The sequence below is a fragment of the Leucopleurus acutus genome (genome assembly GCF_964270905.1).
Source record: "Leucopleurus acutus genome assembly, chromosome: 9".
Taxonomy (NCBI): domain Eukaryota; kingdom Metazoa; phylum Chordata; class Mammalia; order Artiodactyla; family Delphinidae; genus Leucopleurus; species Leucopleurus acutus.
Genome location: NC_139144.1, coordinates 105,971,668 through 105,987,095, shown reverse-complemented (window position 1 = coordinate 105,987,095; position 15,428 = coordinate 105,971,668). Strand labels below are relative to the sequence as shown.

General features: G+C 49.8%; 1 protein-coding gene across 1 annotated transcript in view; it reads left to right on the top strand.

Moving 5' to 3' along the window:
- The window catches only part of PAXIP1 (PAX interacting protein 1), a 48,129-nt gene that overhangs the window by 23,984 nt on the left and 8,717 nt on the right, over positions 1–15,428 (top strand). The window contains exons 7-15 of the mRNA XM_082846706.1: positions 1,499–1,895; positions 2,381–2,475; positions 8,976–9,071; positions 9,998–10,135; positions 10,758–10,879; positions 11,293–11,477; positions 12,597–12,640; positions 13,807–13,877; positions 14,943–15,045. Coding sequence (XP_082702832.1) covers positions 1,499–1,895; positions 2,381–2,475; positions 8,976–9,071; positions 9,998–10,135; positions 10,758–10,879; positions 11,293–11,477; positions 12,597–12,640; positions 13,807–13,877; positions 14,943–15,045 — 1,251 coding nt within the window. The remainder of the gene's footprint in view (positions 1–1,498; positions 1,896–2,380; positions 2,476–8,975; positions 9,072–9,997; positions 10,136–10,757; positions 10,880–11,292; positions 11,478–12,596; positions 12,641–13,806; positions 13,878–14,942; positions 15,046–15,428) is intronic.

Sequence of the window (15,428 nt, the reverse complement as noted above, 5' to 3'; positions counted from 1 at the left end):
GGGAAGCCCCTGCCTGCTTTTTTATGGAAATGTTAGCGTCCCAAATGCTGTTCTGTATACTTGTGCAGGGTATGTGGGGGGGTTCATTTCTCCCTCCACTTTACTGGGTATTTTTTAACACTTGGTAGAGAAGAATTAGTTATCCTGTTGATTACAAACATGTTGAAAACTTTTTTTCCTGCTCAGAGCTCAACTTGAGTTTTCAAAGTACCCAAAGAGTCTCCTTATAGAGATGTCTCACCTATAGGCTGACTTCAAAGACAGATATACTCAAACCCTTGAGATTAACTTATTTCAATTTTAATTTATTTCACCACTAAATCCAAAGTCTGTTACTCTTGCAAATTATATAACCTTTATGTTTTGGAGTCTGTTTTAAGTGAAAGAGATATGTCAAAAACATATTTGAGATTTTTGTATAGGTTTGGTTTATGTGAAAGTTGCATTTCTGGAGTTTTATTTAAATGACAAGGATGTTTTTAATAGGGATAAATTGTATCGATTGACTTTTGGTAAAATCTGTTTGTTACTGGCTTCCTTGACTATGAGAAGTTGGCTTCCAATTTTTCTTACTTGAGCATGTTGGGAAAATTCACTGTATGACACGTTTCTTGTGTTACATGCAGCGCTGCGCAGGGTAGTAAACTGACATGGCGATCTGACGCTCAGCGAGCTGGTGTCTCCTGGTCCCGGTCCGGCCCCTTCCCGCCTTGCAGCTGTTCAGCCCTCAGGCCGACTCCTGTCCCTGGGAGGGAGGGTGAGCTCAACCCCAGCTGGCTGGTGGCAGGGTTCTCTAGCTTGAGGTGTTCTGTCCCACGTGTGGAGCTCCCGTCACCTCTGAGGAAGGCGACTGTACCAGCTGTGCTGAGGGCCTCTCGGCTGGGGGAAGGTCGACCACGCAAGCAAAACTAGTGCTGGTGTCTCTTCCGTCCCTCGTTCGTGTGACAGAGCAGGACGTCCGCAGACGGGAGGGGCCGGCGGCTGCTCTCCAGGGTCTCCTGTGTCCCGTGCCTTCACAGGTCTTTGCGTCCTCCTCTGCCGGACCCCTTGCTCCTATGGGAAGCGGCAGCTGTGGGAAGGAGGCTTGGGTCAGGCTCTCCGGCTGCCGGTGCCTTCGTGGCCGGGCAGGAGGGGGCCCCGGAGGGACAAGGCCGCGCCCTGGGGCCGGCGAGGTCACTGTGGCCCAACACCCGTCCCTCTGCTCTAGAGCACGTCGGCCACTTGAGCTTGTGTCGGTCAGCTTTCACTCATTAGCTTGTTCCACTTCACTGAGGTTAGTTTCACATTTTGGTGAAAATGTCTCACGATATGAACTTATTTGCTTCACGGAGGCTGGTGATGCTTAGTGCACAGGAGACAACGGCAGCTGTGTTTGCACCGTCCGGCCAGCGAACGTCTGGCTGACGGCGTGTAGGGTGTGCCGTCGCCCTCCTGATGAGGGCCGGGGAGCACACGTCAGCAGCTGCTGATGACCACCTCGCCTGATTTCTGTTTCCAGATCTTACAGTCCCTCGCAGCTCCGACAAAGACCTTAGAGCCGCAGGTGAACCACAGCCAGCAGAGCCATGCGAACGCAGCGCTGCTCAGCCAGGCGAGAGTGACCCCGGAGTCACATCTGTCACCGCCGGCCCCGCCGTCCGTCCTGCACCTGCCGCCCCAGCAGGCCCTGCAGCTCCAGCAGCAGCCTTACCCGCCGCCGCCGCATCTGTTTCGGCCGCCGCCGCAGGCCCACCAGCCTCAGTTACCCCCGCAGCAGCAGGCGCTGCAGCACCAGCTCGCACACTTGCAGCAGCTCCAGCGCCTGCACCAGCAGCAGCAGATGCAAGCACAGGCGCCCCAGGCCCCGCCGTGCCAGCCGCAGCGCCAGCTGTTCGGACACGACCCAGCAGTAGAGAGTTAGTAATGTGGTTTCTTCCTTCTTTTTCTCCCGAAAGTCCTGTACTTACTTGGAGAGTGTTTGCAGGTAGCGTAAGGATTCATGCCAAAATAACTCTCAGAAAACGGGGAACGGGGGTCTCGTTACCTAACAAAGGATATAGTTAGGAGGACGGAACAGTTAGATTTCTTTGGTACTTTGGGACGCCATACCCTGAAGTGAACAGTGGTGTCCATAGAATATCAGGCGGCCGCAGGGACCAACTCGGGATGCTCGGTGCCCAGGCAGGAACCGTTGGTTTCGTGTTCTCAGTCACTTAACGTAGACAGGTGAGCAACTATGTTTGCAGCAGTGTGCCAGAGGCCCTCACCGTACTGCTGGATGCGTGATGGTCCAGCGCGGCCCGCGTCACGCATTCATACTGAACTCTGCAGACTGGGCTTGTTTATGTTTTGCGCACACATTCACGCGTTTGGGACTTCAACGCGTGTGATTCTATTCTAGTTCCAGAAGAAGGCTTCCTACTGGGATGTGTGTTTGCAGTTGCGGATTATCCAGAGCAGATGTCTGACAAGCAGCTGCTGGCCACGTGGAAAAGGGTAAGGTCGCTGAGATGCAGGTACATATACGTATACGTACACACACACGTATAATACCTGAAGGTGTTATGGGCGTTTTTATTAACACCCCCGGGACCTTGGGCAGATCCGCTGTTTGGGCTTCAGTTTTCCAAACTGTAAGTGGAAAAGGTTGGACTTTCTCATTCTTAAGATCGTTTTCAGTCCTGAAATTCTGAGTGGCACGGATGACTTGTATATAACCGGGGGTGTGGGAAGAAGATCGGGTTTTGGTGCTCTCGGGTCGGGACCCTGGACTTATACGTAGCTGTGTCATCTCTGTTCTCCAAAGGCGAGTGGTTGGAAGGGACCGCAGAGTCCTCTAGCCCAGGTGTGGAACTGAGTCCGTTGATTGATTTATTAGTTTGCACAGTGGCCTTTAAAGGAAAGGAGAAGTAAACACTTTCTCTTGCAGTGCCACAGATCAAATTGAGCCCAGTTTTCTTTAAAAACATGAGTTTGTGTGCTTCAGATGCATCTTCAGTGGGCTTCCCTGCAAGCACTGTTGGTGTTTAAGCCCCCGCCATGTGCCAGGCAGTGTCAGACCTAGGGAACGCTGGTGACTGAACAGGAGCGAGGAAACCGTGAGACGGGTGGAGGAGCAGCCGCACGCTCAGGTGACGGTGAGCAGCACGTTGGGTGCTGGAGAGCCTGGAGAAAGGTGCTAGCCGGGCGGGTGCTTGTCAAGCAGAGGACCCTGTCTGCGAGGCCGAGTAGGCGTTCAGGGGAGGGAGGGGTCCCGGTGGAGAGAGTGGCGTCGGCAGGGCCGCGGGGCTGCGGAAGGGGCGCGGCAGCGGGAGAGCACGCCCCTGGGGGCGGGGTTAGGGTTGGGGTCCGGGAGTCACGGAGGGCCGGAGACCAAGGCCAGGCCGTCCCTTCCAAGACCCGACTTACCTGGTGCGTTGTAGGAACCGGAGTTTGCTCCCCATCGTCTTGAGAGCGTGTGGAGCGTGGGCAGGTGCGCGTGTGGCCGTGAGATGTTGGGCACGGAAGGCCGGGGAGGTGGCTGGGCTGGGGCTTGGTTGGGAAGCGCTGAGCACCCGAAGGAGGGGCAGTCGCCAGGGGCAGGGGAGGAGACGCCTGTCTGAGAGTTACAGCGGCAGACATTTTTTTTTTAATTATGGAAGTGTAGGGAGTAATGATATTTAGAAACTATCCTGAAAAAAAAAGAACAAAATTCGAGATACGAAGAGGTTTGCTTTCGGTTTTGGGGGTTTTGTTTTTGTTTGTCAGTTAAAGGGTTAGTCCGAGAGGTCCAAAATTAAATCCTAGAAGTTTGGGAACAGAGGAAATGAAGGCAAGAAAGTTGAAAGAAGGTCGCTTATAACTGAAGGGCGTTTCTGCAGGTTGAAAGGAGAGAAGAGGGCGCTGTTCGGGCTGCCGTGAAGGTGCAACGTGTGAGGGATGCCCGGGCTCAGGGCTTGAGGATGCGTACCAGCGGGACCTGGGCGGGCGTCTGGCTCTCAGAGGCAGCCCGTGATTCCCAGCCCGGGATGCCGTATCCAGTCCGGCAGTCAAATGGGACTGTGGGATGAAGATATTTTCAGACTCCCCCAGTCAGAAACTGTGCCTGCCGTGTGTGCCGTGCCACCCAAGAGGAGGGTGTGGCCAAGGGTGGGGCTTGACCCAGAGATGGGAAGGGATTCCGAGGGTGAGGGTGCAGGGCAGTCCAGACAGGCGTGAGAGCTGGTGGGGAGGGACCAGCCAGCACCGGAGCGGGGGGCGGCGTCCGGGAGGGACGGCACGGGGTGGAGGAGACAGGTCGCTGGAGGGGCTGGACCGTGTTAAGCGGAGGTGACACTGCGTTCGTCTTCTGTTGCTGTGTGACGACTCCCCCGAGACTCAGTGACTTGAAACAACAGACACTTACTACCCCGTGGTTCCTGTGTGGGCTGGAAGTCCTGAAGCGGCTCGGTGGGTGGCTAGAGTTCTGGCCCCCAGGAGGCTGCATCTGAGGGCTCTGCTGGGCTGCAGGGACCGCTTAGAATGCCGCCCCCATGGCTCTTGGGGGGCCCCACCCCCCCGCCCCGGGCCTCTCCAGGGAGCGCGTCTGCTCAGCATGGCGCCGGCTCCCCCGTGGCTTTGCTGAGGCCGCATGCCATCGCCCGGCGCGCTCTGTTGGTCTGGGCCACGCTCCAGGCCGAGTCCAGCCCTGGCCCCTGGAGGGAGGAGAGTCAGGTGACATGCTTTTGAGCCAGCACGTTGCATTTCTTTGAAGAGTCTGGGAAAGAAATAGTGAAAGGTACATGGAAAGCTAAGAAAAAGACAGGCGAGAAGGAGGGGAATGAGGCATTTGTTAACAACCAGGGAAAGCAAAAGTTGGTAGCAGAAAGGAACTTCGTCCCGGTGTGCCCTGATAGACCAGGTGGTGAGCCGTACTGTATTAAATCCCAAAGGCTGATTGAAATAGGGACTGTGATAGAACCAGATTAGGAAGGCACACGTGTGTGTGTGTGTGTGTGTGTGTGTGTGTGTGTGTGTGTGTGTGTGTGTGTTTTAGTTTCCGGGGGGAAGGTGGCCTCCACAGTAGGAGGTTGGTAGATAACATCTAAAGCTAAACAAGAAATTGCATAGAATGTATTAGTTAGAATATATTAATAATTACCAGAAGGAGTTAAAGAGCTGGATGTGGCAGCCTTAGGGGAGTGGAAAGTGAGTGGGGTACTAGCAAACTGCTGGTTTTGTCCTGGGCCTTATTAAACTATGTTTTTGTGTCACTTTAATCAACGTAAAAATCAAATTTTAAAAGTAGTAAATGGAGAGGAGTGGGTCAGGATGGCAGAGGAGAGCAACGTGGAGCTCCGCCCCCTTCCACAGGTGCGTCAGAAATACGTGCACATGTGGAAATGGCTCTCACACAATATCTACTGAACGCTGGCAGAAGACCTCGGACTTCTGAAGGGGCAAGAAAATCTCCACGTAACCAGGTAGGACAAAAGAAAAAAGAAAAAAAGAGAGAGAAAGGAATCAGGATGGGACCTGTGCCCTTGGGACGGAGCTGTGAAAGAGGAAAGGTTCCTGCACCCTGGGAGGCCCCTCCCTGTCAGGGAGATCAGCGGGGACAGAAAGGGAGCTTCTGAACATACAAAGAAGAACTTAACACCAATCCTTCTCAGACTCTTCCAAAAGACTGAAGAGGAGGGAACACTCCCAAAGACCTTCTGTGAAGCCACCATCACCCTGATACCAAAGCCAGACAAAGACGCTACCAACAAAGAAAATTACAGGCCAGTATCTTTGATGAACATAGATGGATGCAGGAATGCTCAACAAAGTATTAGCAAACCTAATCCAACAAAACATAGATGATAACACCACGACCAAGTGGGAATCAGCCCACGTTCATGAGGATGGTTGAGCAGACACAGATCAATCAGTGTGATACAGCACATCAACAAAAGAAAAGACAAAAAACACATGATCATCTCAATAGATGCAGAAAAAGCATTTGACGAAATTCAACACCCATTCATGATAAAAACTCTTACCAAAGTGGGTATAGAGGGACCAAAATATAATAAAAGCTATTTATGACAAACCCACAGCCAATACAATACTCAACAGTGAAAAGCTGAAAGCCCTCCTGCTAAAATCTGGAACAAGACAAAGATGCCCACTTCACCCCTTCTATTCAACATAGTTTTGGAAGTCCTAACCACAGCAATCAGACAAGAAATAAAAAGGTATCCGAATTGATCGGGAAGAGGTAAAATTGTCATTGTATTCATATAACATGGATACATACAGGAAACCCTTAAGACTACACACAAAAATGAGTTCAGCAAGGTAGGAGGAGGACACAACATACAGAAATCGGTTGCATTTCTTTAAACTAATAATGAAGTATCAAAATGGGAGTGTAAAAAAAACAATTCCTTTTAAAATCATACTCCCCCAAATAAAATACTTAGGAATAAACCTGGCCAAGGAGGTGAAAGACTTCCAGGCTGAGAACTATAAAACACTAATAAAGGAAATTGAAGATGACTGAAAGAAATGGAAAGCTATCCCATGCTCTTGGATGGGAAGAACTAATATTGTTAAAATGGCCATACTACCCAAAGCAATCTACAGGTTTAATGCCACCCCTATCAAATTACCCATGACATTTTCCACAAGTAGACCAAGTAATCCTAAAATTTATATGGAACCATAAAAGACCCAGAATTGCCAAAGCAATCCTGAAGAAAAAGAACAAAGCAGGAGCCATGACCCTCCCAGACTTCGGACAATACTACAAAGCTACAGTAATCAAAACAGTGCGTGGTACTGGCACAAAAACAGACATATGGATCAGTGGATCAATGGGCACAATAGAGTGCCCAGAAATAAACCCACACACCTACAGTCACTTAATCTTCAACAAAGGAGGCAAGAATATACAATGGAGAAGAGACAGGCTCTTCAGCAAGTGGTGTTGGGAAAGCTGGACAGCTGCATGTAAATCAGTGAAGTTAGAACACACCCTCACACCTACACAAAAATAAACTCAAAATGGCTTAAAGACTTAAACGTGTAAGACATGACACCGTAAAACTCCTAGAAGAGAACACAGGGAAAGCATTCTCTGACTTAAGTCATACCAATGTTTTCTTAGGTCGGTCTCCCAAGGCCGTAGAAATAAAAGCAAAAATAAACAAATGGGACCTGATCAAACTTACAAGCTTTTGCACAGCAAAGGAGACCATAAACAAAACGAAAAGGCAACCTACTGACTGGGAGAAAACCTTTGCAAATGATGCAAGTGCCAAGGGCTTAATTTCCAAAATACACAAACAGCCTCACACAACTCAGCCACAAAAAAACAACCCAATCGAAGAGGACCTGAAGCAGACATTTCTGTAAAGTAGACATAGAGATGGCCAACAGGCACATGAAAGGATGCTCAGTATCACGAATTACTAGAGAAATACAAATCAGAACCACCATGGGGTACCACCTCACACAGGCCAGAATGGCCATAATTAAAAATAACAAATAACAAATGCTGGAGAGGGTGTGGAGTAAAGGGAACCCTCCTACACTGCTGGTGGGAATGTAAGTTGGTGCAGCCGCTATGGAGAACAGCATGGAGGTTCCTCAAAAAGCTAAAACTAGAACTACTGTGTGATCCAGCAGTCCCACTGCTGGGCATAAACCTAGACAAAGCTATAATTCAAAAAGACGCACCCCTGTGTTCATAGCAGCACTATTCACAATAGCCAAGACGTGGAAGCAACCTAAATGTCCGTCGGCAGATGAATGGATAAGGAAGACGTGGCACATATCTGCAACGGAACATTACTCAGCCACAAGAAGGAATGAAATAATGCCATTTGCAGCAACATGGATGGACCTAGAGATGATCATACCAAGTGAAGTAAGCCAGACAGAGAAAGACAGATACCATATGATATCACTTAGATGTGGAATCTAAAATGCTCCACAGACGAATCTATCTACAAAACAGAAGCAGACTCATGAACACGGAGAACAGACTTGTGGTCGCCCAGAAGCAGCGGGTTGCGGGGCGGATGGAGTGGGAGGGAGTGTGAGGTCAGCAGGTGTAAGCGAGAGCGCAGAGAACGGACAGGCGGCAGGGTCCTGCTGTAGCGCACAGGGAGCTGCGTTCAACATCCCGTGATGAACCATAACGGAAAAGAATATCTTAAGAAAAGGATTTGTATATGTGTCTGTGTAACTGAATCACTGTGCTGTGCACCTGAAACTAACACCACATTGTAAATCAACTAGACTCCAGTTTAAAAAACATTTTTTTAATAAAAAATTTTAAAAAGTTGTAAATGAAATGGAATTGTTTCGTGGGGCAGGTCTTTTTAACATATAAAGTTCTCGCTCTTTCGGTATACAGCGTTTTAAGTTTTGACCAGTTCCCCTTAGTGCCACACAACTATGTAACCACTGCCGTCGAGGTACGGGACAGTCCCCTCACCCCAAAAAACTGAATCTGTTTTTAAAAATAATTTTCTGGTGTTCACAGACTTCATTTTGACCTTTGTTTTGTTTTGTTTTTTTCCCCCTTTTAGAATAAAGTTTCTTAAAAGCAGTGATTCTAGCCCTGGGGGACGATTGGCAATGCCTGAAACATTTTTCACTGTCGCAGCTGGGGGAGTGTTATTGGCGTCTCAGGGGGAGAGGCCAGGGGTGCTGTCGGCCCCCTGAGATGCTCGGGATTCCCCCCCCCCCGCCCCCCGCAGCTCAGTCAGCTGGTGTAAAACGTCCGTAGTGCCCAGTTGAGAAACCCTGTTTTAGAAAGAGCATTCCACTTTTCCTTTGGAAATTCAGATGGAATGGTGTTAAAGTTCATTTTTATTGTACAGTGCAGGGTGGAAAAGTCCGTAGATATAGCTGATAACATCTTTTCTACTTTTGGGGAACCAGACGATGAAAATGTATAATGGATTCTTTTATTTGAAATTACAATTCCCTCTTCCCCTGAGCGCTGGAGGTTGACTGTGACTCTGGGTCTTGTGCGTGTCTAGATAATCCAGGCGCACGGAGGTGCTGTGGACCCCACGTTCTCGAGCCGCTGCACACACCTGCTCTGTGAGAGTCAAGTGAGCGGGCTGTTCGCACAGGTGAGTGGGGGCTCAGCTGCGATGGAACCGAGTCTGTCCCTTTCTCTGGACAGTGTTAGCGTTCTAAGTGACTCTAGTGATGATTGTGTTTGGAAAGGACTTTTTTCTACCTCTAAAAATAGAAAATTGCTTCTTACTAATTCTCCTCGATCTTTGGTGGGTTAGATAGATACCTCTGTGGCCACCAGGCCTTTCTGTCTGTGAGGAATGGAGAAGGGGACATCCCAGGTGGTGCTAGGGGAGGGTAGACGGCCTTCCGCTCCAGTCCAGGGCCACACTGAATGAAGAGCGGCCGGAAGCAGGATTTCTTAACTGTTGGGGGATTCGTATGCAGGCCTGACCCGGTCAGTCCTCCAAGCTTCTGTCCTCCTGCAGAGCAGACGCTTCCTCCTCAGTATTACCTGCTCTCCCCTGAAAGTTCATTTCTTCTCTTTTCTTAAAAACGTTATTTGTAGACAGACGGGTGTCAGTGTGTGTGACACACAGCCTCTAAGGAACCCCTGTTACAGAGTAGGTAGTGGTGCCTGTGGGGAGGTGCTCTGTGCTTACTTTTAGGTGAGCAGTTGCGTTCTTTCGTGACTTGTGTGCGGGGCCCTCTGTGTTCTCATGGGGCGGTTTTAATTTTGAGGATCAGAAATGTCGTCTCCTTCCATGACTGAAGTTATTTCCAGGTTGTCAGACGTGTAGCTCTTCCCCCCTTGGTCGGCTCTCGTTCTTGGGTGGCCGGTAGTGTTTTCGGGGTGTGTTAAAGTTAACCTGCGACACCGTTGCAGTTCATGGCTTCAGTAAACTGAGTGCTGAGCTCGTGAAGTTCCTTTATTTATAGGACTCCCGTTAAAGGTGGCCTTGTTAGCTGTCCAGCCTTATAGTCTGTGTTTAGCCTGCAGTGAAAGCCCCGAGACCAGCCCGTGCTCTTGCGTTTGCAGGCGGTGAAGGAGAGGAAGAGGTGTGTCACGGCGCACTGGCTGAACGCGGTGCTGAAGAAGAAGCGGCTCGTGCCGCCCCATCGGGCCCTGCACTTCCCCGTGGCCTTCCCGCCCGGGGGGAGGCCGTGCTCCCAGCACGTAAGGCTCACCCCTCCTCCTCTGCCGGGGGGGGGTAGTCTGCTCCCGTGTCCTCCGTGGGCTGCGAACGGCCCGCTGGCCGGTGCCGAGCGCGATAGGCATCTTACTTCCTTCTGTTCTCCTGTAACAGTCGCGGCTTCTGCACGGAGTCACTGTTCCATTGACTCTCCTAAGTCTCTGACACCGTTGCATAAATTCCTGAAACAAAGCAAGCGACTCAAACCAGAAGTGGCTGCTGTTGGCCAGACGTTATCACTTGTGGGTTCTCCCACTCAGCTGAGCTCAAAACTGGGATCAGTGAGAAGAACTGGCTAATCTTTACATGCTTAATACAATAGCTTCATTAAGATTATCTGAACGGTGTCGTAGTAACACAAAGATGGTTTTCCCATACTTGGTAGGTTTCTTTTCCATCCCCGTGCTGGCTGTGTGTGACACGCTTTCACCATTAACAAAGTTCTGGTTTTGACATTCTTAGAGATGATGTCACTAGATGCCTCTCGTGATGCCAGAGAGGGAAGGGAAACGCGCGTGTCTATAAAACGAGTAAAATGCAGAAGACACTTCTGTTAACTGGGTTACATTGTCGCTATATTTTGGCCTTCTTGCTCTTCTTCCTTAGATTATTTCTGTGACTGGATTTGTTGACAGCGACAGGGATGACCTGAAGTTAATGGCTTACTTGGCAGGTGCCAAGTACACGGGCTATCTCTGCCGCAGCAACACAGTTCTCATCTGTAAAGAGTAAGCACGGTTCTGAAGCCATCCTTAATCTTCAGTTTATACACACTGTAGTGGCTGTTTCAGCACTGCTGTATTTCTTAATATGTCATAGTTTCGTGACGGAAATTAGGGTGTGAAAATCAAAGTCTGTTAACAGGATAGCAACGATATTGATGATAATGCCAGCAGAAGAATTAAATTAGATGAATTAACGAGATGCAGTTTAGCCCAGGTAACAGCAGTAAGGTAAAGGTAGGCCTAGCGATGATCCCGTGACCCGTGTGTGCGCTTCCTTACCAGCCAGGGTCGGCTCTACAGAAACATCCCTGCCATTTCTAGTGTGAGAAAATGTGGACTGGCTTTGTTGAATATAAATATAAATTTGAACACAGAACTCTAACATTTAATAAATGTGTTTTCTCTTCAAAAAAAAGACCAACTGGTTTAAAGTACGAGAAAGCCAAGGAGTGGAGGATCCCGTGCGTGAACGCCCAGTGGCTGGGAGACATCCTCCTGGGGAACTTGGAGGCCCTGCGGCAGATTCAGTACGGCCGCTACACCACCTTCAGCCTGCAGGACCCCTTCGCCCCGGCTCCGCACTTGGTCTCAAACCTTCTGGGTAAGCGGGGCCGGTTCCGCGTTGCCGCCAGCTTGCGTACTGAGCACCACCTGTCTCGGCTTCGGCCCTCTCATCGCTCTGATTTCACTTCCCGTTTCCTCGCCACACTGTCTTCTCTGCACTCTGCCCAGGAGTTTTTGTTGCTGTGTGTTTTGGTCTGCTTTTTCTAAATGGACTCTCAGAGGTAGCAGGAACGTGCAGAAGCCTGCTGATCTTGTCTCAAGCCGGCTCTGGTCTGTCCAAGGCTCCCCGTGAGCCGTAGCCCCCCTCCCCTTCAGCTGCGCAAAACTGGTGGAAGGATCGCTACCCCGACTGTACACGCTACAGCACTTAACGTCACTGCATTTACTGAACTGAACGTTACTCCAGAAAACGGGCGTTCAGTTCGAACACTGCTTTAACGTGCTGTCTCTCAAAGGCGCCTGTCAAGTTCCCGTTTGAATGGCTTCAGTCACGAGAAAGCGCGTCTTCATTTTGAGCTGTGGTCTGCTTGCTTCCCTGTGACGCACCTGCTGGTGTGATGTCACCTCGTCCTCAGTGGACACGCACCCTCGGTGCTCTGCACGGTCGCCGCCCGGCGCGCTGTGGTCCTTGGTGTCAGCCCCCTCGTCGCAGTCGGTTTCTTAGAAGCCGGACTGTGTGGCTCCCAGAACTGGCCGGGGGGACAGCACACGCGGGGCGGGCAGCCTCTGCCCATCACTGCAGCCGCTTAGTAACAGTCCTCACATTTTCCCCTTATTAAAGGTGGTCCGCCAAGCCACCGTGTGTGCAGGATTACCCGCTCCTGAAAGGGCTTTTTGTGTTTTTGTTGTTGATGATACACTTCCTTTTTTTTTTTTTTTTAATTGGAGGATAGTTGATTTACAGTGTTGTGTAAGTTTCAGGTGTGCAGCAAAGTGAATCAGTTTTACATACATGTGTATCTATTCTTTTTTTTTTTAAGATTCTTTCCCCATGTAGGTCATTACAGAGTATTGAGTAGAGTTCCCTGTGCGCTACAGTAGGTCCTTGTTATCTGTTTCACGTATAGTAGTGTGTGTATGTGTCATGAAAAGGCTTTGTAACACGGCTTATCTGTTTACACAGTATATGTGAAAAGTAACCGGTTTCTCTCTTTAGATGCTTGGCGAGTTCCACTGAAAGTGTCAGCAGAGTTGCTGATGGTATGTCAAGCTTATAACCTTACTTTGGCTGTTACTGTGTATTATACACATGCAGGAGGGATACATTTGTATTTGTGAATTAAGAATTCTTTTAGTAGTTTGTCACCATAACAAATGAGGGCTGTATCTTCTCGCCTGTCGTAGCTGTTTAGTATACCCTGCATCTTTTTTTTCTTAATTGATGATATTGTCAGTTATTCATATTTATACACGTTAGGAACATTATCGCTTCTTAAAGAATCGGAGAGCTGAGTAAGTAAGACGACGTGTTTCCATAGGGTCAGGGAGGCAAGAGCTGAGGCGTTAGTGCAGTAGCCCTGGACCCACAGCTCACTCCGCAGGAGCCCGGACCTCACCGTGATGGGACTGTTCCCGCATGTCCCAGGTGGGGTTCCAGCCCGCTGGCTGAGCTCTGATAGGGTACCTTCAGGAGGGACCGTTCTGGACCTGAAGGCCAGCAGTTGGTTGTTACGAAACAGTTGCGGGGGGGGGGGGGGGGGGGCATCTGCACTCTCATCTGAGATTGAGAGGTCATTGCTTCAAGTAGTAAAACAGAGAGAAAGTGTATTTGTGGACGAAGGTCTGCACAGAGGTGAGGCAAGGGTGAAGGCTGACTCGGGGGCTCCTCCAGGGGCACCGGCCTCACCCTGCCCTTCGACTCAGCCTGTCCGCAGGTCAGGGGCTCCAGCTGGTTCCAGGAACGTGGGCGCCCCGCGCCTGGGGACCAGAGCGGCCTTCAGCACCTTGCCCCGCCCTCCAGAGCGCTGTGACCTGATCGTCCTGAACCCTCGTGGGTGACATCTCAGTTCAGGAAGAGTCTCTGTTTGGGCATGTAGTTGCAATGAGTATGTTTTCCAAATTCCAAACTGGGACACAAGACAACATATTTGAAGTGAAAAGTGTTCTGAAAAGTTCAAGGTTGAGGATTAAATCCGTAACGTGAACAGAGAGAGGGGTGAAGACGTTTTAAAGAACTGCTGGGTCTGGTGAATAATGAGGCCACCAGCCCAGGGCTTCCTTGGAAGGCTCGCGTGTGTCTGTCTGTCGGCTGGTGAGGCGTGGTGGTGGGTGCGTGTGTCTCGTACGCAGTGGGGTAGGTGGAAAGCTCTCGGAAGCTACTGTGTTACTGGGGAGACTGATTAAAGTAAATCATATTTTAATCACAGGGTGTACGACTGCCTCCCAAACTGAAGCAGAATGAAGCCCCTGCTATCCAGCCGTCTTCCAAAAGAGCCAGGTAGGAAGAAGCGCCTTTTTTTTTAATGGTTGATGAGTTTTTACAGGTTTGTTTTAGAAAATGGTGGCAGTTGGGAAAGTTCCCTGAAGTGTTCACAGTGAACAGGATTTGGAAGGATTTGCTGACTGCGTCACAGCTTTATCGTGGCACGTCTCATTTCATTGCTGGAGATAAACAGGGAATAGCCAGTGTTTTTTCCTCTCGTTAAAAAAACAGTTGAATCTTCTCCTTTAACCAGAACCGCGCCAGAACCCCCGGTGAGCTGCTGTGGTGGAACGGGGGTGGGGGACTGGAACCCGCTCCAGGCGTCCTCGGTGTGGGCCCAGGAGCCTGCGTCCCGACCCCTGACCCGGCGGGTCGGCGGGGGGTGGCTGTGTGCGGACCTGCGCTGGTCTCACCTGGTAAAGAGAGGCCGGCGGCTCCGTTAGAACGCAGAGGCCCTCCAGGCCGTGCTCAGCAAGGGGCTTCCTCTCTTCCCTGCCCCTCAGCGCTCCCTCCTGCCATTCCCCACATCCATACAGTCTGGGAATGATTGGATTTTTTAGTGAAAGCCTAATTATGTGATTATATATGTCATTAAAATGCCACAAATAAGTTTTTCTTAATTGAATAGACTGTCTCAAATATAAGCTAAAAATAGGATTTGAGAAAATTTAAGGAAATGAAAAAGACTGAGGTTTAATTTAAAACGTGTGCTTGAGTCAAACAGCTTTGTTCTGTGCCTTCTGGGTTGCGACGGGGCAGGTGGAGGACACGGGACTGGAGCCTGGGGCGGGGGGGCCTTCCGCTCTTCAGGACCAGCAAGGCCAGTGAGGGCGGGGGCGGGGCTGCTGAAGTGGAGCGCTGATTGGCTGCTTCCCTGGGAGGTGCCACACGGAGGCCTTTTGGGGGTGCCTGTGTGTGAATGGTGGGAAAGAAAAAAAGAGCAGGTAAGTCATTGTATTTTCCCTTTAAGGAAAGACCACCACACACACTTAAAGCTTGTTACAGCTATTAAAATCCCTTGTTTGCTAAAGAACATTTTTAAGTAAATAACAGGCGGTCTTTTCTATGTGTATTTTCTAGACTTGAAGATGCGCCACCTCCCACTAAGAAGCTAACGCCAGAGCTGACCCCTTTTGTGCTCTTCACTGGATTTGAGCCTGTTCAAGTTCAGCAGTATATTAAGGTGCAACTTCTGCATAAGGGTTTCTAGGAATGCCCCTTTCTGTTTATGTTTGCTTGAGGCCAGCAGTCTAATTAAGCTAACATTTAATCAGGAGTATCGTATTATAAGCGTGTACAGTGTGTATGTATCTATAAACTGTGTGTCGTCATTACCTCATCACTGACTTCCCGCCTCATTCCTGCTACTGCTTCACACTTAGATACTCGCTTTCTCATTAGGAGAAAAACGATTTAGGCGAGTAGACCGACTATGATCACGTGAACATGATTAGCAAGCCCACTCGGACATCATTTTCATAAAGACATTAGCTTAAAAGAGTAGCTGTGCCTCTTCAGGTTTTCTGATTGAATCCAGTCTTTCAAGACTTGTTTTCTTGGGTAGGA